The 13,745-nt window shown below is 38.7% G+C and overlaps 2 protein-coding genes across 4 annotated transcripts in view; one reads left to right on the forward strand and one right to left on the reverse strand.

The window, feature by feature from the left end:
* LOC130406966 (zinc finger protein GLIS1) overlaps nt 1-10,369 on the reverse strand; it is a 70,204-nt gene extending 59,835 nt beyond the window's left edge. For all 3 annotated transcript variants that reach the window (XM_056729562.1, XM_056729561.1, XM_056729560.1), the window contains exons 1-2: nt 10,201-10,369; nt 9,730-10,017 (exon numbers count right to left, since the gene is read on the reverse strand). In XM_056729562.1, coding sequence (XP_056585540.1) covers nt 9,730-9,985 — 256 coding nt within the window. In that variant the 5' untranslated portion in view covers nt 9,986-10,017; nt 10,201-10,369. The remainder of the gene's footprint in view (nt 1-9,729; nt 10,018-10,200) is intronic.
* Nucleotides 10,370-11,355: 986 nt separating this feature from the next.
* On the forward strand, nt 11,356-13,520 carry dio1 (iodothyronine deiodinase 1). Its single transcript, XM_056773180.1, has 4 exons — nt 11,356-11,817; nt 12,079-12,222; nt 12,312-12,511; nt 12,888-13,520. The coding sequence occupies exons 1-4, from the start codon at nt 11,463-11,465 to the stop codon at nt 12,951-12,953; spliced, it is 765 nt and encodes a 254-aa protein (XP_056629158.1). The 5' UTR covers nt 11,356-11,462; the 3' UTR covers nt 12,954-13,520.
* Nucleotides 13,521-13,745: the final 225 nt, after the last annotated feature.

The raw sequence follows: 13,745 nt of genomic DNA on the forward strand, positions 1-13,745 counted from the left end.
TGTTTAAATAAATACAGCCATAAAAAAAGCTTATAAAGAATGATCTATATGATATGATATGAAACACTGTTCATAAACAGAGGTGGACATAACTTAGGTATTTTTATATTTACTCGAGTCAATTTAAGAATATGTACTTCACTATATTATAATGAATATATCACTTAAATTTTAACACATTTTTTTTACCTTTCATACAGTATGGCGGGGTTTCCTAGACAGACCTATTTTAAACCAGGTCTAGGCCTTAGTTAAATTAGCAAATGTAAGTAGTTTTAGCGAACATTACTTCCTAAAACATTACGCAAAGGTAATGATGTATTTATAGATAATTATGTCAGTGCAAGTTGTTTTCAGTTTGGACAGCTCTTACATTTATTTTAGTCTAGGACTAGTCTAATCCCTGACTGGGAAACCACCCCATGTAAATCAAATACATTTAATATCTAGTCATTTCCATTTTTAAAAGTAAGAAAATAAATGATTGATTGATAAAAAAGTACTTAAAAGGTAGAAACAATATTTATTTATTAAAAGTAGAGACGTAAAAGTATGATATATGCGTTATAATGTAGTGAAGTAAAAAAAATACTCTAATAAAGTACAGATATTTAAAAATGTACTTCCCACAACTTTCCACATCTGTGAATAAATATGAAAGCCTGGGGTTGGTAAAAAACTATTAAACACATTTTTAGTAAACACCAAAACCCAAGCACCGCACAAGGGTTAAAAGTAACATCCCATACCAGTGTTTTTGTTATGACGTTACAATCCTCCAAGCAGTTCACTGTCTCCACTCCCTAACATCCTTGAAAATAAGTGTGCCGACTCTAAAGTGAAACCAGATCCTCCAGATGAATGTGAACGGGAACAGATACACGTCTCCGGTAAGGCGCTCTCATTTGCGAAGGAACCCTCTAGACAGAAGTTACGTGTTAGTCACTGTTTGATTCAGACATATTTTCAACGGCGACTCATTGAGAAACAGGGGCTGTTTTGACTCGGTCATCTTCAGGAAAGCCTGGTTTTGGAGACTAGCAGCATTTGTAAAAGATTAGCAGCCTTACTCTCGTCTACTGTGCCTGGGTCAGGTAAAGTGCAGTACGCAGACGGTTATAACGCCGGTATCTCTCCATCTACGGCAGGCAGGAACATTCCTATATCGCCAATGGCCCTGTAATCCAATTAAGCCTGGCAAAAGATGTGACCTTTGAGTAAGTGGGTTATGCTTTCAGGTATCCTGAGGCAAGATTTTCGCATTGTAATGTAATAATGCTTAATTTTGCAGTCACGAGAGATCAGAAAAATCATATGGTCGCAAGTTTTTGAGGATCGGCTAGCATTAAACTCACGATCTATCTTTCTGTCAGCGCAGAGAGCAAATGTGCTTTGTCATTACGGGAACGGCTCCAGTTGGGTGCGTTCGCCATGTAACGCGCAGATCACGCTGCCTTAACCTATCATTAGCCAAAAGTATAAATGCAAACCAACTGTGCAAGAACAATAAAATAATTTGTCAAGGGAAAAGGGTGCAGATAAATTCTGCAACTCATTTTCCAGCTGGCCTGAGAAACCGAACCGCTGGCCAAGTCCAAAGCACCTGGCTGTCAGGCCTTTAATACTGTCTGACTTCATTTCAGTTTTTAAAAAGCAAAGCAACACTAATTTGCTTTTTCGGTTTTATCGGTGCTAGTCAACGTTTGCTATTTGACTTTTTTAGGGCAAGAATCAACACTAAAATACACATAAAGCGAGAACAAATTTAAGAGAGAAAACAGAAAAAACGAAATGTTATGACTCAGAACACATACCGCACCTCCGGCCAGATTTCCCTCTTTTTCTTCTCCGAATATTCTTGTCAGAAACTCTGAGTGATATATACGAACTGTTTCCTGTTGCATGATATCTTTTTTCTTTAAATAGGAACCTCGTGAAGTCAGGCGTTGCTTTATGTGTAGATTTACGGACGCCAGCAAATCAGTTATACGTTGAAGTGGAGCTTCGCGTTGTAAAGCGCGAGCGCGGAGCCAAAGGAAGGCCGTAAATGTCAGGCGAGGCCCGGACAGCGGAGTGACCTGGTTCTGATTAGGGCTGAGATTGTTTTCTTTTCCACTTTCTCCACAGAGATATCGAGAGCAGAAAAGCGCACGTGAGCCTGTAACAAACATTCATGCACGGACGCACAAACACACACACACACTCCTCTGTCCTATTTCCATATGACCAGCAAAGTATAGCCTCCCTCACATGTGTTAGTTCAATGAGAAACACACGCACATGAGACTTGAGCGTTACGCATGACAGACGCCCTCAACAAGCATTCTGCGCTCCGTCACTTACGGATGGACGACCCCATGACCCTAAAACAACGCTTGCTCTAGTTCGCCTCTTTTGCCATACTGCATTTGAGCCTCAGATTTCTAATGACGTCGTTCCTCTTTACTGCCAACAGTAGCGTCCCGTAGAGATCTTCAAGTGTCTAATGTGATGACGAAAGTCCAGTTGATCTGCACTCAAATGGATTGCGCTAGAGAGAAGGGTTCGGTCGTGAATTCTTGAAGAGTGCGACTGATCGAAAGAAAAATAAGCAAAACGAAGTCTGCCATAATGGGATGTCTTCTTTCTCAAATGAATGGCACATACACGACAGTGGAACTGATGTTATGTAAACACTAGAAGAGTATCGTAGCTGTCACGGTACATTTACTACAGCTTAATGAGAATGTTCTCTCTCTCTCTCGAGCGCATGTACATCGCACATAAAGGGGGGACTCCGATGTAGAGTCTGGCACAGGACGGCCGCTGGAAAACTCATCTGTGAGATTGTGGTGAGGGCTGAAAGGGTGAAATAGTGGAGAAAATATTTGTGGTAAGTGATAAGTCAGCAAACTGTAAAAAGCTGAAGTCAACATCCATTCCTTAAATTCCTCTCAGCCTGTTAAAGGGCCGGCGCTCATTAATCTTCCTTCATGCTCTGCTTTCTCGTTAGCTATTGTGGCCATATTTCAAACGGCTTATTGGGGATTCTAGTAATTGTATGTGCTAAACTCTAAAGCTTTACAAGGTTCTTGCAATGCTCGGTCAGAAGCTAGTGTCCTAGAAAGGCACCAACCAACATCCCACGATCTGCAATGAAACCTCAAAAATAACAGATTTGAAATGCTCTACATAAGCCATAGCATTGTGCATCCTATAAATACTCCAATACATGGTGCATTGTTGAGGTATGATGCCTCATAAGAAACGTTCAAGAACTTTAGCGTTGTGATCACGCTTATGATGCCTTAAAGGGAAGTTATCTTTGTTCTGATGTTTTCTGATGACACAGAGAAAGATATTTGGAAGACTGTTTGTAACCAAACAGTTCTTTGCCACCATTTACTACCACATTCTTCAAAATATCTATATTTTACAAATAGTTTTTCCTTCTCTTGTATTCAATAGTGGCCCAGAACTGTTTGGTTACAAGCATTCTTCCAAATATCTTTCTCAGTGTTCATCAGAACCAAGAAATGTATACAGATTTGGAACAACTTGAGGGTGAGTAAATGAAGACAGAATTTATATTTTTGGGTAAACTGTCCCTTTAAAATACTGCTTAAAGAGGTTTTGGAACAAAGCACTGTCATTTGCAAAAAAAAGTTCCCATACCATAAAATTGAAGAGAGGGATCAGGCAGAACATATCAGACTGTCTGTGTCGTGGGAAATTGCGTCTCGTTATCATTTACTGGCATCTCTCTGCAAATGTTAACCTGCCAAACTGCTGATTTCAATTTCTGCCTTAAATCTGAGTAAATATCCCAGAGCACTACGTGCAGATGAGACATAAGTGCCGTCTGAAAGAGACAACTTTAATAAAGTTTGGTGTTCTTTTAACCTCGCTCTGAGCATGTGTCCCGTCACAGTAATCCAGTCACCGATGGAAACAGGAAGAATGTTGAAGCTTACCAATTCTTGACTACAGACCGATCTTCATGCCCGGATGAATCTGATTGCTTGTGGCTGGATTTTACAAACAGATGGTGAGAAACAACGCAAAAAATAAGGACACATTGAGCATTAGTGAAATTTTCATGCTCTCAGTGAACTGTCTGGCTTACAATATTTATTAACTGGCTGTCAGTTCCTTTTCTTGCCCTTTGAACTCCAAAAGGTCAAGTTTATTTGACTCCTGCTCAACTGACTCATGGCTGTGAAATGTTTTTTCTACGAGTGTGTCTGTATGGAGAACTTCACAAGATACAAAAAATAAACAGCATTTCTCAACATACCTATTTTTTTCCACCATCAGCACACGCAACTTATTCGCGCAAACAGACCGAATATGAATTTTACAGCTTTCAGACTTCGCAAAGACGAATGGCTCCCATCACATAATCCAGATATGTTCATAAAAGCGACGTGTTTTCATAATAAACATTCTGCATTCAGAGCCCACGTCAGGTTATTAGCCTTCAGAAATCCCTGACCGTAATGTAATATTACACTCAGTTGGTGCTGGATCACTAGAGGACCAGAGAATAACTAATCCTTCCAGAACCCTGCGCTTTATTAACAACAAGTAATAAAGTATATAAACTGCGCTATTAGACTTTATAATGTATTTCATAGTCCTCATGGGTCATTCCAGCCAATCAGATCGCAGACTGAATGGGCACTGCCCTGTGGCAGCTTCCTGGCACGATGAGACTACCGAAGGATATAACTGAGACCTTCTCAGGCAATAAAGAAATGAAACAGCGCTCGATGTTTGCTCAATTATTTGTGACCACTCAGACGAAGCCAGCGGTTCACTGATGTGCCCACACTTGTAAAAAACTTAAGAAACTTATGACTGGCAGAAAGTTTGATACTTATGAATCTGTCTGCATTCGCTGCAGAGCTTTCACGTTTTGTAGTGAATAAGCTGTACGCTTTGGGACATTGCTTTATATAAAAGAATAATACTTATTCTAATAAAAGACCCTCCAGGGAACTTGGCATCGGTTTCGGTCTCCATATTTACGCTCTATTAAAAGGCAAGTGAACTGGGCGGGAGCAGAAAACGAAACAGCTGTATTGGTACAAAGGCCAATCACCATCAGTTACTCTTAACACTAAATCAACACTAGAGCGGCCACCCCACCGGACCCCTGACTCAAACGGTCCACGGCCACCTATCCCACTACAGGATGCCGGGGCCCTCACGTCCGCTTCAAGTGCGCGGGATAAGGCGTTCAGTGCCGCCACCGAGAGAATTTTTCTTTGATGAAGCAAGCCAGCACACGGCCAAGAACAGCAAGTGCCACTGTCGGAATGTAAATCAAAAAGCCACCCGCGTGCGCGGTCATACGCGCTGAGAAGACTGGAGACACGGTTGCTGCCGTCTAAAAATGCATGAGTAATTCGGGCCGTGTGGATGTGCGGTTAGCTGTGGCATGTCCCCCTGGCAAAGGGTGAGAGCGAGTAGCCCCTTCATCTCAGTACGGAGTCGGAGAGAAAGAGAGAGCAGGCAAAACAATCAGATCCATTTCAAATAAGGCAGGAATTCGACCCCGGTATCAAAAAGCGAGAGGGAAAAAGGTTGGAGAGTGTGGGCGCATTTTCATGAGCGATTCACAAGACATGGTCCAAGCTAAAAATACATTTTATGATGACATATCGGAGCCAATTCTGTTTTTCCTCCGTTTAAGCCCACGTCCAGAGCACATTTCCTCTGGTATTCCAGATATATTTCGACACTTATTCAAACCAGATAATATTTTTTAACAGGATGATTGGTCTGAGGGTTGTATTGGCAGGAGTGGAGTGCCCTTGAAATGAAAGATGATTCAGGACGTTTCTTTGGCACTGTGTTTTACATCCCACAAACATAAATAACGCGAAACTGGACATGGGCTATGACATCACAGACACTCTACATAAAACGTAAATCGCAGTCTTAATTCAAGACTAATAATAAAGGTCACCGATGTCTCAATGTTGTACCTCGGAATCGACGGAGCACATTGAGGTTTTCCAGATTATTAGAAAAAGTATCACGGATTGATTCCAAACCATAATCAGTTGCTACAATTCTCTAAAGCCACATGAGTATCTTTTATCAAATGACACTCTAAGTCTAATACATTCTTAAATGTTTTCAGCTTCGAATACTCCGTTTCTCATATTTTCATACTTTCCAAAAATGATGTCTCCTCAAACCGCATCTTTCTTCTAGAAAATAACCTCATAAATTCCCAGCCAAATTGAGCTGAATCAACACTCGGGCAAATCCCCTTGAGACCTATTTGTGAGAAATGATTCAATGGCTTCCATTACACCACGCTGGCTCTCGAATGCTTGGTGACTGAGGCTGAGAAACGTTCACTCATTAAAGGTTTGCACGGTGATGCCATAGCCTGGGATGAAATACCGTTGCACATTGATCATCAGGACTTTGTGAATCAACGGAACAAGCTGTAAACATTACAGTTTGCCCACGCAATCCATTTATCTACTGTATGCCTCATTCTGATGTCACAGGAGTTCTCAAAAAAAATGGCGAATGAAGAAACGTGGGAGAAAGTGACTGATGTGGGTGTAAGTGAGAGAGAGAGAGATAGATAGAGAAAGAACAAGAGATAGAGAGAGCACATAGAGAAGACTAGAAAAGAAACAAAAAGTGCGGAAGAGCGGTTTGCAACATGTAATTGCGCAGTCCAAAAACACAGCAGTTCAGGAGTGATGCAACAACTGACGTCAACAGCAGAGCGCTCTTCAAAGTCAGACAAAGCAACTCAAACAAAGCAATCGTGAAGACACAGGTCCTTTACAACTACCACAAATAAAGTTGTTTGTATGCTTTAGAAAGAGTTAAATAAATAAAATCTATTTAAATATCATGCAAACAAACGTAAAACTTATAGACTTCAAAAGAATGTGATACACTTGGGTCTTTATAATTATTCTATAATGGCACAGTCAAACATTCTGTGCCGTACAGAAAAGCTCAGGAAAATTCATCAAGCTAGGAATTCCACTTTCTGAGTGCAGATGCCACATTTTACAGATGACCAAATGGTGCTGAGTTTGTATGTGTGTAGGAGTAGACGCATAACCATAGTAACCTGAAACAGTAATGCAATGACTCTTTTAAAGGCAGTTACTCATTTTTTCATGAACTGAATCAACAGTTTAACGTGGGAGTAATACCTTGCTCAAAAAAACATTTGTGCACAAGTATAGACCATCGCATCAGCTCTGATTATTATCATCTGAAATGCTCCATAGTTTTTTATTTTTATAAAAATGAGAGGACAGAGATGAAGTTGCTATACTGTAGTAACGCACCACGAACTGAATTTAATTGACTCCAGCATGTTGAACACACAGTGAATTAGAGAATTCTCTGACCGAATCAAACAGAAAAGAAATTTAGAAAAACGCTGATAATGATCTATTTTTTAATGCAATAAAACACTGTTTACAAACAAGTTTTAGAAAATCATCTAAATCATGTTTGTTCTCTACGTTTAGATAGGTATATTCATTTGACAGACACTCCAAAAGGGCTAAAAATGTGCGAGATTAAAGGGATAATTCACCCAGAAATGAAAATTATATCATGAATTACTCACTCTCTATTTGTCCCAACCCTGTTAAAATTTCTTTGTTTGGTTGAACACAGAAAATATATTTTGACGAATGCTTCTAACAAAACCGTTCTTGGAAACCATTGACTTCCGTAGCAGGAAAAACGTGCCTAGACTTTTTTGCTGTCCTACATTCTTCAAAATATTTCCAAAACAAAAAGTTTGTACAGAACAAAAAGAAAATGATAAAGTAATTTTTCCTACTATAGGAGTCAATGGGGCTTGTAACTGTTTGGTTACAAGCATTCGTCAAAATATATTTTCTCTGAGTTCAACCAAACAAAGAAATTTAAACAGGTTTGGGTTTTTAGCATTCTTCCAAATATCTTTCTGTGTTCGACAGATTTGTACAGATTTGAAACAACTTGAAGGTGATTTAATGATGACAAAATTTTCATTTTGAGACTAAAGTGCATACAGTTACGTTTTCGGAATCTAAATTGAAAGACCGTTTGGGAGCGCAAGTGTTCTTGTACATTTAACTGTCCTAAAGGCTCAAACATTCACAATAGACTATCCTGGATAAATATAAAGTCATAAAACTGGAAATAAAACCGGATACATTGCATACACATGCAGTTACATATCAACAAAAATGGGTATGGCATATGTTAATTACGTTCAACCTGACTTTGCCAAGTGGTTGATGTCCTCAGGACAACATATTCTGTTGACCTTAGGACAACAATCAGAGGGAAATGAATCAAACCTGATTCATTTGCTTCAAATATAATAAAGCCAAATATAATTATTGATGATAAAATAATTATTCAAATGCCAAAACTTCCTGTCTAACAACCTTATATAAAATATATAATATGGCTTAAAGCAGGTTGCAAGTGCAACACAACTGGTTTCATCTGAACATCTCACAAAAGTCTCATTCAGACTTTCTTTCCAGCAAGGCAAACAGGACGGCTCGCCAGCAACTAATTGAGTGGTCAATCTCAAACAAATCATTCTTGAGCTCAAACAGATACGACTAAAACATAACATTTACTTCTGTCAAACAGATCTGATAGATGTCCAATGATTTGCATTGGCTTGAACGGGAGGGAGTTGTGAAACCATCTTACAAATGCTGAGATACAGTCACAAACATTTGGTTTAAATTTGGCGAGCAAAAGTCACAATCAAACCCTCCGAATGTCAAGGTAAGATTACTAATGTAAGTCAGATTTGTATAATCATCTTCTGGAGTAACTGTGTTGGCCTCAACAATCCCACGCCACTGTAACATCATCTAAACACGCTGACCACGGTATAGCCCAACGCCAGAGAGCCCTGTTTCTACTCAACTGCATGTGTTAGTGGGATGCATGCTCAATTACAACCAACGTGATTTGCAAGAAAAGCGAGTCACATGCACACGAACACATATACACATAGTGAAAGGAGTTATCAATGTTGTTAGAAATCCAATTTAAGCAACTAAATGATTTTATGAGTAAAATATTATCAAATTTGAACACACAGAGATCTCCCTATACAAGTATCTTTATGGCCTGGTATTAATCCCAAAATGCACTATTAAGAACTTTTAATATTAATGTGACATCTTCGAAAGCATCTATTCTGTTCACACCTAAAACCAAATAGAATATCAAATAAAAACAGTATTTTTTAAATAGTTTCATACAAAAAAGTGCCTGTAAACATTACAAAAAAAAGCAAATACCCACATTGTTATGTGCACTCTGATATAAGAATTTAGATCATTGTATTTCTGATGCACTTTTCAATGGGTTTATCCCTGAGGTGTCATGCTAAATAACATTCAATATGTCATATGGTTATCCGGTTGTTATAAAAAATAAATAAAGGTATAAATAATAGGCTAAACTTTATAAGAACGTCTGATATGTGGCTAAATCTTATCACATTATCACCTAAATGCGTTAAATTAAGGAACGATACAGATAAAGCTGTGCTAAATCAAAACATAATTGTTATTCTAGTTCGGAATACTCTCATGTCCTCTCAAGAAACGATTCTTGTTTTGACACACATTTGCAACATTAAATTGTTTGTTTTTTATAATATTGCAATGAAAATGTCGACAAATTGCACCTGTTGAAAGTTCTGTGCGCAAAAACACCGCCGGTACATACCCTCTCCAGGTGACATTGTGAAACAGTGAAGTTTGGAGGTGTGATGCGCGTGCAGTTTGAGATCTTCAGATCCGCAGCGCATTTGGATCGAAGCGGGATTCGGTTCACAGCCGTCTGCGGAGACGCGCTTCGGGCAGATGTCCGCTTTACTGCTGAACATGGAGAACGTCATTTCTGTTAAATCTGTCTGATGACCGACCATCCCAAAGAGCGCTGAGGATTTCTGCATCTGGACCTCTGATTTCCAAGTGTGCATGTCCTCGTAAAAATCCTAATAGTGTATTTTACCTGTGGGAATAAAGAACGTGAACATGAGATTTGTTTGGAGGTACAACTATTCAGTGTAACTACTGTAAGTTTCAGAAAAGTAGCACATAGATTTCCTTATAAAAATATATAGTCAGTAAACAAATGTAACACGTTAAAGGGATCATCGGTTATTTAAAGTGTTCGCATGTTGTAGTGGGTTACCTGTTTGAACCCTCCAAAGCCAGGAGGAGAGGATATTTTGAATGACTGATGATGACTCTCAACTTCTGCGTCCAACGGGCTGTTAAATGAGTTTTTACCGACCGCATCCTCTCTCTCGTTTCAGCTGCAATTTTATGAGTTTCTATAGCATCAATTCTGAAAACCAAAACATGCGTTACTGCTTTGATTGACTGCTCATAGTGCCAATGAATACATAGCTCTGAAAGGGGAGGGACCGATAGGAAGCAAAGTGGATACATGTGAAGAGTAAAGTGATCCAGTTCGAAACAGGAAACGTTCATTTGCATTTTCACGAAGGACACTAGACAACATTTAACGTCACACACATGAAATGATATAAATGTGCGCCTTCACCATACAAAGACATACAACGTAAGATTTGCTAGAGGATTATATGTAGAAACTACATATGTTTCTATAACGCAGATTTCCTATAAAAGACTGGATTATTACGAATGTTTTAAAGGTATAGTGCCCGTGGAGAGCTGTTATAAATCCATCTGATCGGTGCAAAATTGAAGGAACGTTGTCCCGAAAAAGATCAACAGCGACATCTTGTGGATATTTACAGAAACTGACATTACCTCAACTAATCTAATATAGTGGCACATACATAATAATAATCATAATCATAAATAAAAGATAAAGGTCGCACAAACATTTTTTTTAATTGGGAAACAAATCATGCAAGCAAGTGTTGATATACATGCAGTATTTACCACGCATTACATAAAATATAGTTTTGGCAAATACCTATTACTTTTACATTGTAGACCGTGTAACTTAGTCAACAAAAATGTATAAATAACGTTATTGTAGGTATACATAACAATAAGGATTTCTCTTTTTCTTTCAAATTATAATGATGTACTTTTTATTACTTATTTTTATTAAATTATAAAATAAATAGTCTAGGTTGGTATTTGGTTTCGAACATTTTACGTAACTAAGATACAACGTAAATCCACGAAAGTCACATTTTAAAGTTTTTTTTATGCCTACTACGATTTTTCTCATAAATATTAGTTACGTCATATTACGTTCGTCCAAAATGATTTGCTAAAATGTGAATCGTCGGGTAGTCAGCTGACGAATTGGAGACTCGCTTTTAGGAACGCTAATGTATATTAAGCGACATTACATAACGACATGCATTATGTTTGCCATTGGACAAGGACAACAGGTATGACGTGGCCGACACTTTTATTGTTTTAAAATTGTGAAAATAAGGTCACTTCGGTATGGAAATCGCGGTTGGATATGCGCTCCGAAAACTTTTGGTTTACTTATCAGCTGTGGCCATAATTTGCTATGCGATCGTGAAGATGTGCCTGCTTAAACTAATTTACATCATATCTCCGGGACTGGCGAAAACGATCATTTTAAAACTCGGGGAGATGTTTACGATGACGCAAAATCCCAAGTTCAAGTACGAAGACTGGGGTCCGACTTTCTTTTCTCCGGTGTTCGTCAAAACTGTGATCTCCGCGAACTGGTGCACGCTTGGCCTGGAGGCGTTTGAGGGGTACACGGCTCCAGATACGCCTGTTTATACAATGGATGGTCAGAAAACGAGTATTCACCGTTTTCTTAAAGGTACAGTAAGTGAAAAATAAAAGTGTGGACGGATAGGTAGATATTTATGTAGCCTACATTATATATATATTTTATACTGAAAAAGAACCTTGATAAAACACGCCAGAACAAGCTAATCGATGTCTTTAGGTCTCAATTTAATGCTGCACTGCATATCAATTGATAGAAATAGATCATTCAAATGTAATTAAACATAATGACAAATATCTATTGCTCACTCTTTTTGCACTAATGCGTTCATCTTATTTTGGGTCTTCACAGAGAACCGTCCACTGGTTCTGAGTTTTGGAAGCTGCACTTGACCCCCATTCCTCTACAAACTTGATGAGTTCAAACAACTTGTCAAGGATTTCAGAGACTTGGCAGATTTCCTTGTTGTTTACGTCGCAGAGGCTCATGCAACCGGTAATGACACTAATATTTCAATAATTCACATCTACAATGTAGTCCTGCCTTCAACCTGAAGTTGCGTTTGCTGATCTAATTTTCTACAGATGATTGGGCTTTTGCAAACAACGTTGACATCAGGGTTCATAAGAACATGGAGGAGAGACTGGCTGCAGCCCGGGTCCTAGTCAAAGAAGACCCACTTTGCCCTGTTGTAGTGGACGAAATGAGCAATATCACCGCCAGCAAGTACGGGGCTCTTCCTGAGCGACTGTACGTCCTTCAGAATGGGAAAGTTATCCATCAGGTGAGCGTTTTGCTATGGAGACAAACTCCAAACACAGTACAGAAAACATATACATCTAAAGGGTCATTATAGCTCTCGAGAGAGCAGTAGAGATTGGCAGTGAAGACTTTGGATTGAACCCTGGCCAGAGGCTCAAACACACTCTTCCTCTTGCAGTTGGAGTTTTTACATGTTTATAGAGGTGAAAGGTTTGGAATGTATTTAACAGCATGGCACGCACACCAGTTCAAAGGTTTAATAGTCGCCTATGTCTGTTATTTGACTTTTGTGGCATTTTTGTGTGCTAGTCTGTCATACATTCTTAATATATATTTATATCAGGAAACAAGTCCACAGTGTGTCAGGACATTTACACACATTTTATTCTTCCTAACAGGGTGGCTTCGGACCCTGGGGGTACAGGCCTGAAGAAGTTCGCAAAGTCCTGGAGAAAATGAAATAAGAGGGGTATAGAGAATATTTGAGCGGTGGGGGTCAATGGTCTAATTGACATCAAATGTTCGTTGAAAATGGCATAGAAATTTAATAGAAATGTGTGGAACCAATATGAATGCAAAGATTATATTCATAAAGTAGGACAATTTGAAATTAGACCTATTATAGAAATTGATATTTATACTTTTACATTTTTAATTTCTCAGACATCCACAGTTTCTAGTGTCTGCGTCCCTGTGTTTGTTTGTGAAAGGTACAGAATAAACCAACTGGTCTCTGTAACTTGATGTTTCAAACACAGAAACGGTGAGGTAGGGCTTGGAACAGCGTTACTGGTGAATGTTTCCTGTCAAGTCTATAAATGGAAAAAACTAATTGTATATCAAAATGTTTTTATGGTTTTCTATGTTTCTGTTCCGTGTTTAGTTATATGCATATGGGCATTTAATTGTTATCATGTTTCTCTAATTTTGTACAATTTAACTATACATTACGCATAATGAACCTGTATGTTCTGACTATGGGCAAGCTAAGAAATTATGATTTTACAATATACTGGCATTTAAACAGTTAAGCAGTCATGGTGTGTTGTCCTTTATTGTTAAATGTATTTTGAACTCTTGTTAACCATCAAATAACTATGTTCATGAAAGGATGGATTGGTTTGGGAGGCATGTATGAAGTACCACCGAACCTGTCAAAGCTAAAAATGTATATTGCACAGTATATTATTTGTGGTGTAGATAAGGTAGCTGTAGTGACCTCCGACTTGACCAGCTTCCTGACGAATTTAACGTTC

This window comes from Triplophysa dalaica, chromosome 18, assembly GCF_015846415.1.
Source record: "Triplophysa dalaica isolate WHDGS20190420 chromosome 18, ASM1584641v1, whole genome shotgun sequence".
NCBI classification, from domain to species: domain Eukaryota; kingdom Metazoa; phylum Chordata; class Actinopteri; order Cypriniformes; family Nemacheilidae; genus Triplophysa; species Triplophysa dalaica.